This window comes from Camponotus floridanus, unplaced genomic scaffold (genome assembly GCF_003227725.1).
Source record: "Camponotus floridanus strain SB8 unplaced genomic scaffold, Cflo_v7.5 scaffold12, whole genome shotgun sequence".
Lineage (NCBI taxonomy): Eukaryota > Metazoa > Arthropoda > Insecta > Hymenoptera > Formicidae > Camponotus > Camponotus floridanus.
This window is the reverse complement of record NW_020229237.1, coordinates 881,072-895,638: the sequence shown is the minus strand read 5'-3', so window position 1 is coordinate 895,638 and position 14,567 is coordinate 881,072. Positions and strand designations below refer to the sequence as shown.

At 35.2% G+C, this 14,567-nt stretch overlaps 4 protein-coding genes and 2 pseudogenes across 4 annotated transcripts; 3 read left to right on the top strand and 3 right to left on the bottom strand.

Annotated features, from left to right (window-relative positions):
* Positions 1–216: 216 nt before the first annotated feature.
* On the bottom strand, positions 217–3,058 carry LOC105258954 (transmembrane protein 145). The gene is made up of 5 exons (XM_011270548.3): positions 2,176–3,058; positions 1,571–2,078; positions 1,112–1,249; positions 764–1,019; positions 217–689 (listed from the first exon to the last, which is right to left on the bottom strand). Exons 1-5 carry the CDS (start codon positions 2,556–2,558, stop codon positions 499–501), a joined length of 1,476 nt encoding a protein of 491 aa, XP_011268850.1. The 5' UTR covers positions 2,559–3,058; the 3' UTR covers positions 217–498.
* A 1,056-nt stretch (positions 3,059–4,114) lies between these two features.
* LOC105258953 (histone H3) lies at positions 4,115–4,671 on the bottom strand. Its single transcript, XM_011270546.3, has one exon. The coding sequence runs from the start codon at positions 4,544–4,546 to the stop codon at positions 4,136–4,138; it is 411 nt and encodes a 136-aa protein (XP_011268848.1). The 5' UTR covers positions 4,547–4,671; the 3' UTR covers positions 4,115–4,135.
* Positions 4,672–5,949: 1,278 nt separating this feature from the next.
* LOC105258952 lies at positions 5,950–7,548 on the top strand (annotated as a pseudogene).
* Positions 7,549–9,791: 2,243 nt separating this feature from the next.
* Positions 9,792–10,707, top strand: LOC105258951 (histone H1B-like). The gene has a single exon (XM_020029930.2). The coding sequence runs from the start codon at positions 9,885–9,887 to the stop codon at positions 10,557–10,559; it is 675 nt and encodes a 224-aa protein (XP_019885489.1). The 5' UTR covers positions 9,792–9,884; the 3' UTR covers positions 10,560–10,707.
* Positions 10,708–11,570: 863 nt separating this feature from the next.
* On the bottom strand, positions 11,571–12,006 carry LOC105258950 (histone H4). Its single transcript, XM_011270544.2, has one exon. The coding sequence runs from the start codon at positions 11,974–11,976 to the stop codon at positions 11,665–11,667; it is 312 nt and encodes a 103-aa protein (XP_011268846.1). The 5' UTR covers positions 11,977–12,006; the 3' UTR covers positions 11,571–11,664.
* A 1,025-nt stretch (positions 12,007–13,031) lies between these two features.
* LOC105258942 lies at positions 13,032–14,291 on the top strand (annotated as a pseudogene).
* The last annotated feature ends 276 nt before the right edge of the window (positions 14,292–14,567 follow it).

The following is a 14,567-nucleotide window of genomic DNA, read 5'->3' as shown; positions in this document are numbered from 1 at the left end:
TTTTAGAGACTATATTATTATTATTATATATAATTTTTATATTCTAGTGTAATTATATATGTAAATTAGTTATCTGTAATCTTAGTAACATAATATAAGAATACACATCTACTATCAAGATACATATATTATTTTTCAAATGAGTATTTAATATATTTAATCTTTTTTTTTTTATACATATGTACAAAATTACTAAGAATAAAATTCATACTTTTATTTAGTTTTGCATATATAAAATTGAAAATTGTATTTAGCACATACTCATATCATACTCATCAGTTACTCACCAGTTGCATCATTTATTAACTTGATATCACATAGCCGAATTTGATGATCAACATATCTCTAATTATAAGATGTGTACAACAATATCTCAGTTCAATAGTACATATTAGAATATTCATTCTATTAGAGTGACCATTTGGCAAATGTACATCACATCATTTGTAATTAGAAACTTCGTTTATCATTGTTTAATATATCTCCAATGGACGAATATTAAGTGATTATTTTACTGAGTTCTGGCGGCTCTACATAATTATTTAATACATGCGGCGCTTCGTTAAATTCATCGAGTTCATCACCGTTATCCGTACCTTGCGCAAGTAGAAAGTATTGTTCACTTCTGGTGGGCCATAATAAATGAGCCATTACACAATAAGCAAAACAGTCTGCTGAATATGTTATACCTATAAATAACAATGTGTAAAAAATATGATTAAAAAATAAATTGAAATTTTATAAATTTAATAATTTTATTTACCTAATAACAATTTAAACCTCCATAGTGCGCTCACTTGAAGCGCTATAAGTGCTATAATAGGTAGATATATAAACCAAACTAACGATGATGCACCAAAATGAAGGAGAAAATTCAATTTTTGAGTATTATGCTCATATGTCATGGTGTTTCTAAGTTCATACAGAAACCATACCATTATGGCACTTCGGAATAATAATATGAACCATCCTGGCCAAGTTTGATATTCGTCTATGTCTTCAATAATGTCAACTTCTGTCTGAAAATCAAAATTTGTATGTTAACAAAATAAATTTATATATTTATCGCAAATGTACAAAACTAATGGAGGAGTATGCAACGTATAGTTACCATATTCCATACATATAACAAGATGTGAACTACTCCATAACAAAACCATATCGCAAACACCAGTGGTTTCCATGTTAATTCCATTCTCGTTACTGCCCATCCTTTAGCAAGCAAGAGCAATAATAACATGAAAGATGTCTAAAAATATAAAATTAATTTAGTATTTACGATGCACACATATCACTATTTCTTAAGTTACTATCTAATTTTTAAATATTTACACACATTTGTCACATAAATTATTATTTTGAAATTAATTATATTATTAAGAATTTTATAAATTACTGTTCAAATCATTTAACAATCTTTTGAAGAATTAATTAGATTAAAGGATGCAAACATTGCATAAAATATATATTGGACCGTTTAATTTTATACGTACATATTAAATTTATAATTATTTAAATTTGACAGCATATAGTTTTTATGAAAAGATGATTTACGAGATATTTTCCTTACCCGTGATAGGATATCAAAAATATCACCTGCAACTTCTAATTGCTCATAACCCACTCCGTCTAGTGCAAATTTCAATACGTGTATCAAGATTAAACATATTGCCACAAATTCTAATAATAAACTAGCAGTGAACAATCTTGTTACAGGATGCTTTTGCAATCTTACTGCGTACAACTGCAGTGGCACTAATATGATGTAACACAGAAAGAACAATAAGTATAGCTCCATGGTGTCCTGTCTGTCGTAGGAGAACTGATAAGTCAAGCTATTTAGGCCACTAATGTTTGGATTGCCATTTACTAGCCAGATATCATATTTCAACTCATCGTGTTTGCTGTAATATTCCCACTGACAAGTTGTTCTGTTTCTATAGCATGCAACCAGGCTCATGTACCAGAATCGTGGCTGCCAAAAATCTTGTATAACGTACGTGAATTGATGTCCTTTTACAATATTCCATACAGAGTCTTCGTCCGGACATAATTTATCTCGAGGACACGGGACTCGCCTTCAAGAAGGCAAAATTATTGCATTAAATATACGTGTGTAAATCAAAAGAAATAACGCCAATGACCAATTATAGTGGATAATCTCGCGTTACATACCTCAGGAAATCTTGACCTTCCTCGTTGCAGTGCGGATCGTAGGAACTCTTTTTCAACGTGTTGAACATGTAGGCGCACGCGGTGCTCTTGTCCATCAGCGTGCGATTGCCGTAATACTCGAGGAAATGACCACGATCGAGTATCGCCAGGGTGATGGGCACGTCGAAGTCCGTTGTCGCGGTCACATTGCCGAATATATAACCGTACGAGTCCTTCTGCCGATGACGGTCGGTCTTCTGGAAGCCGAACTTGACGAGGAAACGGAAGAACTCCCTCGTGTTGAATGTACCGGTGATGTGCGTGGAGTGCGCGTAGTCCGGCTGCAGCGACAGACAGAGCAGCCACACGCACAGGACGCGCGTCAGCCTACGACGGGCGGTCATTTTTCGAAACGCGGACGCGGCTCCCGGAGCGCGTTCCTCCGCTCGCCCGATCGCCTCGTCCCGAGAGAGCCGTCACGACGTCGAGCCGACGACGGGCACCCTCAGCATCTTCTCGCGCGATAACGCGCGCCACAGCTGTTACCGCACCGCATGCGACGCGAACACTCGACCGTCCCGACTCGGCCCGCGAATACCTTTCTCATCGAGGCGCGACGAGACCCTCGCGACACTCCCGCCGCTGCGACATTCTCCTCTTGTTGTTGTCGTCGTCTTGTTACCGTCGACGTAGCTGTCGGCACGTCGGGTCGGGAGAGCGTTAATGACCCGTCGTCATGTGTACTCTCCCTCGCGCTTTGAACTCGCCTTTTCCTATCGATTTTCCCCACCCAAACAGACGGTCCGCTCGGAGAAGAGAAATTGCTCATCTGACATCGCCTCGTGGATGTGATATGTGACTCTCCTCCACGAGGTGCGCGTTTCCCGAGCTGCCGGACGTTAAGAAATCGCGCAGAAGAGAGAGAGAGAGAGAGAGAGAGAGAGAGAGAAAGAGGTTTTAAATACATTGACGAATACTGCTGACGATCGCGTTTATAGCGCGTGGATTCTCTACGAGTCTTTTTCATTAGCATAACGAGTCTTTTGCCAATTGTCAAAAATATATTATTATATAGCACGACTAAAGGCGATACGAAGGGCACGATATTTAATATACATATATTACCACGTTATTTAATCTCGCAACGAATTCTCTAGCGCAGATTTTCATTGTATTTTTTTTCAACAATATTAAAAATGATAATGAAAAAAAAATAATAAAATATAATATAATATCTCTTTAAACGAGTACAAATAGATTTGTTTCTTGAATAACAATGATTCAGAAGAAATTGATGCATTTATAGATAAATTTAATACCATTGCATGTTGACTTTAAGATCAAGCGATATTTATCGTATCATTTTACATGATGACATCAATTATCATAGATGGAAAATTAAATTTCAGTAAGTTTTTTATACAACCTGTCAAGCATAATCGTCTTGCATATATTATTTTCTGCAGGAAGCAGAAAAATGATTGGCTCTCTTAATTTGTAATGATTTCGTTTTTTAACCGACAAAATGTACAAAATGACACAACATATTATATTATTTCTGCGCCTACTACAAAAGCGCGCTAAAATTATACTCGTATATTCATAATTTATAAAAATGAAATTGACGTCGTTCTTTATCATTTTTTATCATGTACTGCGTCTTATCACGGCGACATCCGGTTACTTATATGAAGTATTTTCTAGAAACAGAAATTTGCATAATGGACTAAAGTACAAATAGAATTTGTACTGAAAATATAAATGTAACTATAAATTGATCCTTATATAAGTCAGACTGTGAACGCAACTTATTAGAAAAATTTAAATATCTTGCAAATAAATGCATATAAGTTTACATAAATTAAAATTTACATTATCTATAAAGTTGTGTATATAAAAATTAATATGCAAGCGTAAAATATTCCACCGTAAAAAAATTTTTGGCCCTGAAAAGGGCCGATTTTTTTTGAAGAAAATGAATTCAAGCACGCTCGCCACGAATTCTACGAGCTAACTGGATGTCTTTAGGCATGATGGTAACTCTCTTGGCGTGAATAGCACAGAGATTGGTGTCTTCAAATAGACCGACGAGATAAGCCTCGCTCGCTTCTTGCAAGGCCATAACGGCCGAGCTCTGGAAGCGAAGATCGGTTTTGAAATCTTGAGCGATCTCGCGAACCAATCGCTGGAACGGAAGTTTGCGGATCAGCAGTTCCGTGCTCTTCTGGTAACGACGGATCTCACGAAGAGCAACGGTTCCAGGACGATAACGATGCGGCTTCTTTACGCCGCCAGTTGCAGGCGCACTCTTTCGCGCCGCTTTCGTGGCCAACTGTTTACGCGGGGCCTTGCCACCGGTGGATTTGCGAGCAGTTTGCTTAGTTCTTGCCATGTCGGACAGATACGTACACAACAGCGAGCTATAGCGATGTGGAAAGACACGAGACGCGCTTCGTTTATATAGGCTAGTCGCTCCGTCTGCAGACAGCTGATTGGCTGGCGGAACGGTGGTGGGGATGCATAACCTATGCTGGAGTCTGGATTGCGAGTCCAGGTGGCGGTGAGGTCACAATGCGTGTACTCCAGAATACTCGTTCATTTCGTCAGTTAACGTTGGCCAACGCACATCTCTCTTAGCGAGTGCTGTTATTTTAAGTATTTAATGCCTTGTGAGTTTTATGTCGTAGCCAACGTATCGTGTTCAGCTCATTGAACTATAGAACTAACTAGAAAGAGCGCTCCTTTGTTACGAGCCGAGTCTGCCTGTGCGACGAAGGCCATCGCTATTTGGAATCGCTTTCTCTGTTACACTAACATGCTATAGTATATTTCTCCTATAATTTCATGACGTACTATCTGTGCCCATACCTTAGTCAGTATATGTTCGAATAACGAATATATAAAAAATATTGTAATGAAATGAATTATTTAAGAAAATATAATGGCGACAATAAACGAAATAAAGTAATGTTCTATTTTGTTAAATTTTTGGTGAAAAAATTCTATACACAACTTTAATGCGCAAATATATATTTTTAGTTAAGGTAATACATGAAAAAGAGAGACGGGAGTACCAAATAGATACTGTCTTCCTCGGCTCGAAGTCACCGGGCAATAACAAAGGCAGCGCTCGTTCCAGTTAGTTCTATAGTTTAATGATTCAGCTGAATTTACTTGACTTGAAATTAAATATTCCTATATTGCAGGCTCATGCAGGCAAATAAATTTTAATGACTCATTAGACATTTAAATGAGTCATAATAATCAATTGTTTCCATTTTTAATCATATTCCTCATATTACTGCAGCGACGAGTGATAGCTATAAATACAATAGCATTTAGTTACTTTCTCGAATCTAAAATTTTCAAATCATGCTTATCTTTAATAAAGCATGAATGCCACCTTGACAAGTTTGACTTGGTTTAAACAACAACGAAAAAAAGATATTTTGAAACAAAGTGCTTCTTTTAAATTTAAAGAATATATTTCGATGTTTTCAGAACTATTTTATTAATTTGAGAAATTATTCTATTGCAAATATTCGTCTTAGTAAAAAGCAAATAAGTTTAATATTCTCTACAATCTATTTTTAATCATAATTTTTATTAAATAAATGTACGATCATTGCAACATAAAAAACGCAAATTGGGTAAGTGTCATAAGGTTTCCTTCAAATACATGAAACTTAACAAGTGTCTCAACATTTGTCAATGATTATTTCAATGATTTTACAGATTTATTTACTTTTTTTAAAATTAATACTTCTTGTTTCCTGTTGCATTGTTCTGTTGTATTGTAATATTTCCTTTCCAAGATATTTAAACGTTAAAGGCTATCTCTTCATGGTCCGCGTGCCGACTTTTAATCGAATGCCACGTCATGTAACGTTTCATATTTGTATGTCGGTTTGAGATTCGTTAGATCGCAGCATTAGGTATTCTAACGAATCAGACTGTGTAAAATTATTGCAACTGGCACGTCCAACATCGACGTTATCAGTCGGTAAATTAACATCAGAGAGTGCAGGTTTCGCTGATTATATTCTTACGAATATTTCTTGTTCGTTGTTTCTTTTTTTCCTCGAGAGAAGAAGCTTTACGTCAATCATGTATCCGTCTGTATTTCGGTCTGTTTCACGTTGCGTACAGCAAGGCGTATGCGCGACACATAAATTTTATTTACACGCGTCGCGCTTTCGTCATAACACCGGTCCTTTAACACACTTTACAGACGATGAACTTATGACGAAGGAAATGGTTGCTAGACTGGCTAAAGAAGAGATCGCCCCGCTCGTGCGAAAGATGGAAAAGGAAGGAAGGATAGATGACGGTGTCTTTCGGAAACTCTTCGAAAATGGTCTGATGGGTATCGAAATTCCAACTAAGTACGGTGGAACGGGAAGCAACTTTATGAATACGATACTGATTATCGAAGAAATCGCCAAAGTCGACCCGTCGGTGGCCGTTCCTGTTGACATTCACAATACTTTGATAAATTCATTGATACTTAAACTGGGATCCGAGGAGCAAAAGCAGAAGTATTTACCCAAATTAGCTCAGGATTCTGTAGGTAGTTTCTGTCTGACGGAGCCTGACTCAGGATCGGATGCCTTTTCTTTAAAAACCGAAGCGAAAAAAGTTGGTGCCGAGTACGTGATCAATGGTACAAAAATGTGGATCTCGAATAGCGACGTAGCGCAAGTTTTTGTGCTTTTCGCTAATGCTAATCCCTCCGCCGGCTATCGTGGCATCACGACTTTCCTCGTGGACCGCGATACACCTGGTCTCACGGTAGCTAAACCGGAGAGTAAAGTAGGCCTGAAAGCTTCGTATACTTCCATGGTCCATTTCGACAACGTCAGAATTCCTGAGGACAATTTATTGGGAGAGTTTGGACATGGATATAAGTACGCGGCTGGATTTCTGAACGAGGGTAGAATCGGTATCGGGGCGCAGATGATCGGTCTAGCACAGGGCTGCCTAGACGCGACTGTACCATACACGTTGGAAAGAAAACAATTTGGAAAGGAAATTTTCTCCTTCCAAGCTCTACAACATCAAATAGCCCAAGCGATAACGGAACTGGAATGCGCTAGATTACTTGTTTACAATGCGGCAAGATTGGTAGAGGCTAAAGAAGATGTCATGAAAGAAGCGGCCATGGCGAAGCTCGTCGCATCCGAAACTGCAAGCCGTATCACTGCAAAATGTATAGATATTATGGGAGGTGTCGGTTTCACAACTGATTTTCCTCAAGAAAAGTATTTTAGGGACTCTAAAATCGGTAACATTTATGAAGGTACAAGTAATATTCAATTGTCGACAATTGCGAAATGTATTCGCAAGCAATATTCATAACAGCAAGCGTGATTTTTTTTAAATTACAATTTATTATATATTATTCATATTAATTTTTTATTTTTTCTAAGACGTAAAACATGAAGATGTTTATATATAATTTAAGAAAATCATTACAATTACGAAATATATTTATAAGTAATAGTCATAATTAATATCATTAATGATTTAGAATATATATTTATATCATACATACATTAAGAATATTCTCTCTCTCTTATCTATACATGATCTGATATCAGCAATGTGTATGTTTGACATTTTTACAGTTATTAATTACAATTGTTAAATCATTAATGATTTATTCGTTAACAATTGTAAAAATGCCAAACATACATATCACATTGCTATTGATTGCTGATATTATCAAATATTCTTAATGTATGTATGATATAAATATATAAATAAACAGTTTACATAAGTGTTTCTTATCTACTTAATTAAGAAAAGTATAAATAAAATATATTTTTTGAATTATAAGTTTTATATATATATATATATATATATATATATATATATGTCCATATCACGTTTCAGAAAATATTAAAATTTAATAAATTAATATAAATAATACATATGATAAATTACAATTTTAAAAAAATTATACTTGCTACTAATTATGACTGTTGCTTATGAATATATTTCGTAATCTGTTGTGTTTTTTTTTATATTAGTATATAAAAAATAAATATAACATATTAGATTTATTAACATATATTTAAGGGTTTTGTTTCTTGTGAGAAATTTGTAGAATCAATACTGATGATATAAATATATTTTTTAAGTATATTTTTTATCTACTATAGATATCAAAGAAACTGTTGCCTTTATATTAGAGTTTGGTACAGTTTAATCGATATTGTTGAATTAGAAAACAATACGTAGCACAAATGTTCTAGAAAAATATACCTGAAAATTTAATAAATTACAAAATATATATATAAATATGTATGTAAATACAGAGAAATACAATGAAATAAGTGTGACTTTAATAAACGAAGTAATGTACGAGTCGGTATAAGACTTTAATAAATATAGACACAAAAGTTTTTTTTTTTAAATATCATTAATACATATGTATAATACTATATGTGTAATATAATATATGTATAATAATATATATAACAATTCCAACATTTGCATTTATTAGTTTGCTTGTTCAGTATGTCACAAATACATGCAATTATGTAACAAATTACTATATCGTCCTGTCGATATAACATGTGTCAAATATGTAGCGACAGTAACGCTATTGATTTAGCAAAAAATTGTGACAAAATGATCGTATGAAAATTATTTAATAGTATTAAAAATTCTATTATAATTTCTATCAACTTTTATACCTTTATCTCTTGCAACTAACCGACATGAAATAAATAAAATAACTTTGCACAATCACCTTATATTGACCTACATGATTTTAAAAAGATGATCAAAGTCGTTTGGAAAAATCAAATTTATCGTTGCTTTAAAAGCGCACAAATCAAATTTTCACTTCTGCTGCATTAATAATAATTATTATTAATTTAAAAGAGTCAAATTCACGAAAAATATATTATTGAATCGATTTATTATATCCTTCTCGAATACGTAGGATAGGTATATAACTGTACGAAAATCTGCGCAGTATTCGCTCCTCGTCTCGTCAAAAAAAAAACATTTTAGAATTAATTATTCAGACAATTGATTTGCAACGTCGGCCATAAACTTCCTTATGGACGATGATTAAAATTCGATCGAAGAATCCATCGATTTGCATTATATACCATTAAGCTACGAAGCAACAAGGCCATTTGCCTCGTGCATCTTACGAGCGCGCGTATCCCGAGAGGCTGCGAATTAAGCTTCTTATTTTCAGAATACAAGCCGATACGAGTCGGAAACGATTGATCGGGGGCACGGGGTCGTCCCGCCGGAATATCTTCTCGGAGAGATGACATGGGAAATGTCGAGGGAAAAGCTCGGTTTTCATGTTTTTCCGTGACCTTTGCTATCGGCACCGAGAGACGCGAACGACAAAATTTCATCATGGATAAAAAGCGACGACGCGAGGGACGTCGGGGACGATCGAGGACGAAACCGCATACACTTGGCTATCGATCGGTCCGGTTCGCGATTTTCGCGGGGCCTCGGTGTCGGAGAAATAACGTCGCAAAGTCAAAGTGCATTTACCACTCCGTCATTTTCAACGAAACTAACGGGCCGATATATTGGGTAGGACTCTCTCCATGGTCCGCGCTCCCGGTACTAGAGCGCGTCGCTAGCGATCCGAGAACAAACTGACTATTCTGCACTTTGTAGAATCTTGAGACACAGAGAGAAAGAGAGAGACACGATCGTTTTGTACGCAAAACTCACTCGTTAAAAAAAAAATGGAGGACAAAGTTAACACTGGAAACTCCGCCGTCGAGGCCGCCGAGAGCAATCCCGCTCCGGCTAAGAAGACTAACAAGAGCAAGGCTAAACCGCAGGAAAAGAAGGCGACGCGGCCATCGACCTCCGAGATGGTGAGAACAGCCATCAAAGAATTGAAGGATCACAAGGGCTCGTCTCTACAAGCGATTAAGAAGTACATTGTGGCGACTTACAAGGTAGACGGTGAGAAGGTCGCGCCGTTTGTCAGGAGATACTTGAAGGCTGCCGTCTCGTCGGGCGTCGTCGTGCAAACCAAAGGCAAAGGCGCTTCCGGATCCTTCAAATTATCGACGGACACTTCCAAGCCTAAGCCTAAAGCGAAAGTGAAGCGCGCTTCCAAACCGGTGACGAAGAAAGACAAAATCGAAAAGACCACGACAGCGCGAAAACCAGCCGCCACGAAGAAAGCAGCCGCTGCTAAGAAAGTGACCGAGAGCCCGAAGAAACAGCCCGCTCAGAAGAAAACTGCCGCTGCTGCTAAATCTGTCGGAAAGAAGAAGAGTAAGGCTGCCGCAGAGACGAAGGCACCGTCGAAAGCTAAGAAAGCTGTAAAGGCACCCGCGGCGAAGACCAAGACGCCAAAACCGAAAAAAGCAGCAGCGAAAGCCGTAGTAATTTCTGCAAAAAAATAATTATTCTGCTCGCTACAATTTCAAATGGCCCTTTTCAGGGCCCAAATCACATTTCATACGCGAGGAACATTTCGAAAAATTGCAATCGATACATACCTCATTCTACCTCTCCCAAAATATATTTCATTAGACATTTTAATTTATATTCCTGACAGATCTTTTGATAAAAATTGACATGAATTTTTTTCCATTAATATAATGTAGCATGTTACTTTAAGAAAAAGAATCATGTTATATTATAGAAAAACCTTGACGTATTTGAGACTGAGATTATTAAATCTATTAACAAATATATTTATAAGATTAATATATAACAAGAAATATTGTTTTCTGTTAAGAAATTTTAAATGTTAAGTATGAGAGTAATGATAACAATTATATTAAAATATAGTAAAACTACATAATATTTAAAAGTACCTGATGAGATACTACTTAGTTATATTTTTTTCATTATACATATATATAATTTATTACATAAATATGAATAATATTAAAATTGTTATATAGATTCCTTATATTGATGTGTGCACAATTAAGTTAATAAATTTACTATGATATATTAAAATTTGCAATTTAAAAGTACAATTGAGGGAAATAAAAAGGATGCACGTGATTGTAAAAAATGCTACGTATGCACACGACGGCGCATTAATGTTTATGCGCATCTATTTTACATAAATATGCTGACTTAGAACAAAATTAATAATAATTCTTATACTTTTTGCGCACTATATTTACAAGTAAATCTATTAATATTATATTTATCAATTTTATATAAAATCTTTTTCCGATTTAATAAATTAATCTATATAGAATTTAAATTATAAAATTCTTATTTACATATTAATTATTATTTATACGATAAATGTCTTAAATAACTTAAGTTTATTAATTTTATTACTTTCGAAATCACTTTTAATATACTATATATTTTTATTACTTTCGAAATTACTTTCAATATACTATATTTTTATTACTTTTGAAATTACTTATTCTGAAATAAAATTTGGATAGTATAATACATGCTTTCTAAGACAATTCCGACGTATGACAAATTGGTGGCCCTGAAAAGGGCCGTTTTGATTCTGAAGAGTCTCGGATCGCATTAACCACCAAAACCATATAAGGTTCTTCCTTGCCGTTTCAAGGCATAGACCACGTCCATAGCGGTTACGGTCTTCCTCTTGGCATGCTCGGTATAAGTTACAGCATCGCGGATAACATTTTCCAGGAAGACTTTCAAGACACCTCTCGTCTCTTCGTATATCAAGCCAGAAATGCGCTTGACACCGCCACGTCTCGCCAAACGACGTATAGCTGGCTTGGTGATACCCTGGATGTTATCACGCAAGACCTTCCTATGCCGTTTAGCTCCTCCTTTTCCCAACCCTTTTCCTCCCTTACCGCGACCAGTCATCTTGTACTACGATACGTATTCTACAACGTTTCGACGAAGAATGTGCTGCCGAGAGTCGAGTGAAGCCTCTTATAAAGCTGCATCGACAGCACTATCCCCACCACTGCACCAACAGCCAATCCCCGATCAGCTGACCAGTGAGAAATGAGTGCAGGTTGTTAGCATTGAAAATCGAAATTGATTTGTGTCTTTTTGATTACACAAATTATTTTGCTGTTATCTCACATTTTAAATTTAGCATTAATCTATCTCTTACAAAAATGTATATAGCTTATGACTTGTTAAAGAATAACATGTACTTTAGCTATATACATTATAATAATACTGGATTGCCACTTTTTTATGTTTATGACATAAATATTATTTATAGAACAATTTTATAGTCATAATATTTATATTCGATATTTTGTATATTGTGTGTATACAATATTTTAACTTCTATGCAATTTTAGCTGCACTAATTCTTCGCACTCTGCACATTTTTACATGACAATAATAATTTATTCGTAACGTAATTTGAATATAAAATTTATACTTATAGTTTTACTTTTTGTACAATATTATATATTTGTTATTATTGTATAATAATAAATAGAACTTAATTAATTAAAAATTATTATATCTCCAAATTTCTCTCTTAATAGATCTCTAGAAATTATGTAAAGTTTATAAATAACGATTGCACTAACAAAATATGCAAAAAGAATGATTTATTTTAATGATTTAAATAATGAATTATTTCGGTCAAAGAGTATGAATTTAAATCTTTAATTTGATTCGAGTCACGAAATAAATATTTGAATTATATAAAAGACAAAAATATTATAAAATTTATTAAAATTTTAAGACATTTTATTTGCAATTTTGATAGATTATTGATTTGAATAAAAATCAATAATCTATCAAAATTGCAAATAATAAAGTGTACACAACACAACGAATACTCCTTCATCCCTACTCTACCTTGCTCGTCGACGAATAGTGAAGGCGCGATAAAGGGCTATATGTATTTATATCGAATTCAAATCGCACTTTGTGATATTCGCATTCGTTAAACGCTTCTCGAAGGCAAGATGGACAACGTGCGCGATAAGACGGTGATGATCACCGGAGGAGCCCAAGGATTAGGCTACAAGTACGCGGAAATATTGCTTCTTAACGGTGTCAAAAATGTGGCAATAATCGATTTGCCGACGTCGAACGGTGAAAACGCGGCGATCGCGTTGCAGAAGGAGTCTGGAACGGGACGCGTTATCTTCGTCGTCTGTGACGTGACAAAGGCCGAAGACCTAAGAAGAGCATTCGAGAAAGTCATCGATACGTTCGGGACTATCGATATTCTCATCAACAACGCCGGTATATTTGACGAGAGACACAAGTGGGAAGAGACCATCGACATCAATCTCAAGGCGTACATTCGCGGCTCGTATCTGGCCCTGGAGCACATGGGAAAGTACAAGGGCGGCAAGGGAGGTGTTATCGTCAATGTCTCGTCTGTACTTGGATTAAGCGTGTTTCCCGCGGCACCGGTATACACGGCTTCGAAACACGGCGTGCTTGGATTCAGTCAGGCTCTGGCGGATCTGTACGACTACACCGGAGTGCAAGTCCTTATAATGTGTCCAGGCGACACAAAAACAAAGCTAATCGACAACATCTTGGACAAAGTTATCCATTTCATCGACGCGAAATACGCTGAAGAGATTGTCCTTAAAAAGACCCAGTCAATCGAGAATGCGGCCGCCGCGATGCTAGATCTCATACGGAAAGGTAAAAACGGAGCGGTTTGGGTGAGCGAGGATGATCAACCATCATACGCCGTGGATTTCCCTCATTATTCCGCACGATCTTTACCTGTATAAAGGTAATGTTTAATAAATTGATATAGATTAATATATATTAATTATTAATTGATATATAATAAATATATATTAATTATTAATTGATATGTAATAAATTGATGGAGATGAGTTGTTAACTTGACTAGATGTGTTTAGTTAATTATCACTCTTTGAATTGAAATATTTAAATATTCCAACTAAAAAGTGACAATTGACTGAACTCATTTAATCGAATTAGCAATTTTTTTCTCGGTGTATGTGACTTGTTTTTAATTCGATTACTTTTATTCCATCGAACAGCTGATCGAGCTGGATCGTCGAGACCGGCGGGTCACAAATCGAATTTTCTCTAGTTGGGCAAGAGCGAGAGATAAAAATACGTTGAAAATTTAAATATTGACGAATTTGTGTTCTTTGGCTATACAAATTCTCACTTTAAATGTAACATTAATCTGTCTCTTACAAAAATGTATGTATTTTATCAATTGTTAAAGAATAATATATATATTTTGTGAGAATAATAATATATATATATTCACATATGCTAACATAATATGCGCGCGTTTTTGATATAATTGAATATAAATTTCGCATTTATAGTTTTATCTTTATGCAATATTTTATATTTATATATTATATATTTATGTTATATTAATGTTATATTATATATTTACAGCGTATTTATTACATCGCCTTTAATTTTCATACTATAATAAATAGAAATTAATTAATTAAAAATTATTAGATTTT